At 58.5% G+C, this 2695-nt stretch overlaps 1 protein-coding gene across 1 annotated transcript, besides 2 other annotated features; it reads left to right on the forward strand.

Annotated features, from left to right (window-relative positions):
* The first annotated feature begins 408 nt into the window (after positions 1 to 408).
* Positions 409 to 430: a microsatellite.
* Positions 431 to 922: 492 nt separating this feature from the next.
* Positions 923 to 941: a microsatellite.
* Positions 942 to 1013: 72 nt separating this feature from the next.
* On the forward strand, positions 1014 to 2654 carry Tco025E_09899 (trans-sialidase; the record flags this gene model as incomplete). Its single annotated transcript, XM_029376702.1, has 1 exon — positions 1014 to 2654. The coding sequence occupies one exon, from the start codon at positions 1014 to 1016 to the stop codon at positions 2652 to 2654; it is 1641 nt and encodes a 546-aa protein (XP_029223172.1).
* Positions 2655 to 2695: the final 41 nt, after the last annotated feature.

The raw sequence follows: 2695 nt of genomic DNA on the forward strand, positions 1-2695 counted from the left end.
ACGAAGACGACGACCACCCGCAGTCCGAGTGATGGGAACGACATAAAAAGCAACGCGGGCGGCAGTGCCACCAACAGCAACACCACTCAGAAAGCCGTGGCAAATGCTGCGGATCGCAGTGCCACCTCCACTTCTTTTGTGTGTGCGCCTCTCATGCTGCTACTCACGGCCGTCCTTGCCTGCGCCGCTGGGCAGTGGTGAGGGGCAAAATATACGCACCCACACTCCCTGGAAGGGACGACGCGTAAACTTTGCGCTCATTTTGCTTGTCGTCCCTGTGGGTAAATCCTCCTCTCCCTCCTGTGCTCTGAGGGATGTTTACTCTTCTTCTTCTTTTTTTGCTTCGCCACCCCATGCAAGCTCCCATGGGCGGAGCACCCTTTTTTCCCCCTCCTGTTTGCTGCTGCCCACACACACACACACACACGCAGTGCCGGCCGCTGCCACCGTGAACTGCAAACGTGATGCGTGTGTGGTTGTGTGTGCGACCGGGGCAGTGGTTTCTTTTTTTATTCGTGTAGGGATTAAAATATACATGCATCTCTCACGGTCCTCTTGTGCTGCTGGACACGTGAGGTGAAGGAACACCACCTGCCGAAGTGAGTTCGTTTTATATATTTTTCTTTTGGGGGTCCTGCGGGGATGACTCACATCTCTTTTCCGTCTCTTCTTTTTTTCTTTTGCGGCCTGGGCGATGCCCACCCCCGCCGTGGGCCCCAGCGCCGCTGCCGCCACTGCCGTGTGGGGTCGCGACGTTCTTAAATCCTTCTTCTGCCGGTGTGCCGAGACGCCTCTGCGTTGCCTTCCTTTTTTTCTCTGCCACTTCTCCTCCCACACACACGCAGGAGGAAAAGAGAGACCAAACGCTGCTGCTTGCCGCTGTGCGCTTTGAGGGCTCTGCCGCTGCCATCGCCAGCAATCAACACACACACACACACACAATCGTCGCGGCCTGCGCGGACCCGCAGCAAGGAGGGAAAGAAGAAGAGGGTGAGAGTGAGCAGCGGCACAACATGTCCCTGCACTGGCCTTCCTCAGCGGTGCTGCTGCTCTTTTTGTTGGTTTGCTGCGGCGGCAGTGGGGCTGGGGCCAACGCTGCGGAGACGCAGGAGGCGTCGAAGGAGGTGGAGCTCTTCCAACCAGGGGAAACTCCAGTGTTTGCTGCTGGAGAAGAGAGCGAAAGTGACACTCGCTATAAAAGTGTCTCCTCATTCCTCAGCCACTCCCTTCTTGACGTGAATGGGGTGCTGGTTGCGCTTGCCGTCGGCGTACACGGCAACTTTGCCGCCAACAAGCCTCCTGGTATTTGGGCAAAGTACAATACATACAAAGCAGATGAGAAGTTGAACGAAGGCGCTGCATGGGAAGGAAAAGCGTGGAAGACGCAGCTTGTGACGAAGCGACCGGAAGCAGAGGGCTACCTTGTATCACCGCTTGACCTCAAGGCCGTGGGGAAGGGCAATAAAATACATTTGCTCCTGCAAAAAAGAAGAGTGGCCAAAGAGCCTTCTTTGCAGAGTGATCCTGGGTGGGGCCTTGCGTTGATTGTGGGTGAAGTTCAGGGGTCCGGGGAAGAGCGGGGAGAGCAACGAGTCTCGTGGGGGGCTCCCCGGCCGTTGGATTCCATGCTTGCCGGACAGATGCAGCAGCAATCGTGGGAGGGGCTGGAACCCGCGAGTATGTCCAGAGGCGTCGCGGTTGGGGACGCAACGGTTGTTTTCCCTCTTGTGGGATTCACTACCGACGGAACAGGCGGGCGTGCATGCACCGTCATGTGCTCCGAGGACAATGGGGACAGCTGGAGGCTTCCTGCGGCGCCTGTGGTTGCTCAGGACTGTAACTCTGCCACGCTTCTCGAGTGGGAGGGGAAACTCTTCATGGTCACCTCCGGATCTTCTCAGTGGCGGCGCAGGGTCTTCGAATCCGGTGACGAGGGGAAGACGTGGAACGAGGCCGCCGGGACCTTCGCACGCCTGTTGGGCGACGCACACGCATTGTCTTTGCTCGACTCTTCTGACGCCCTCATGACTGCAACCGTTGAGAAGAAGAGAGTGCTGCTGTACACCCAGGTGTTGTTCAGTAGCACTGCGCCAAGAGAAGGCAGCGGAAGACGAACGCCCCACAGAGTAATCCACCTGTGGCTCTCCGACGGTGCCCGGACACACGATGTTGGGCCAATATCTGCGGATGAGGCGGGCGACTCCCCCCTCAGCTCGCTGCTGTACACAAGAGATGAGTTGTTTGCCCTCTACGCGAAGGTGGGTGCGGTTGAACGCTCAGAAAGCCTTGTATTTGCGCGCCTTCCAGAGCAGCTGAAGCGCATCAAAACAGTGCTGCAAACTTGGAAGGATGTGGACGCCAGAGTCGCAAAGCTCTGCAGCTCCGCCACCACCCCCGCTGCTGCGAAGGGCGCCGCAGAACCCGCTGCTGCCTGCGTCGGTGCTATGCCAACGGACGGGCTGGTTGGGTTCTTGTCGAACAATGGCAACAATACCCACTGGAATGACGAGTACCTTGGGGTGGGCGCCGCGGTGTCTGGAGCAACGAAGGTTGCCAATGGCGTTGAGCTGGCAGGGCGTGGTGCATCGATTGTGTGGCCGGTGGGCGGAGGACGGCGGAATCCCGGGCACGGGTTCTGGTGGGTGAAGAGGTGACTCTTGTGGCGACGGTGACCATCAACAAGGCGCCACAGGGC

The sequence above is a fragment of the Trypanosoma conorhini genome (genome assembly GCF_003719485.1).
Source record: "Trypanosoma conorhini strain 025E chromosome Unknown Tco_14.4_contig_01345, whole genome shotgun sequence".
NCBI lineage: Eukaryota > Euglenozoa > Kinetoplastea > Trypanosomatida > Trypanosomatidae > Trypanosoma > Trypanosoma conorhini.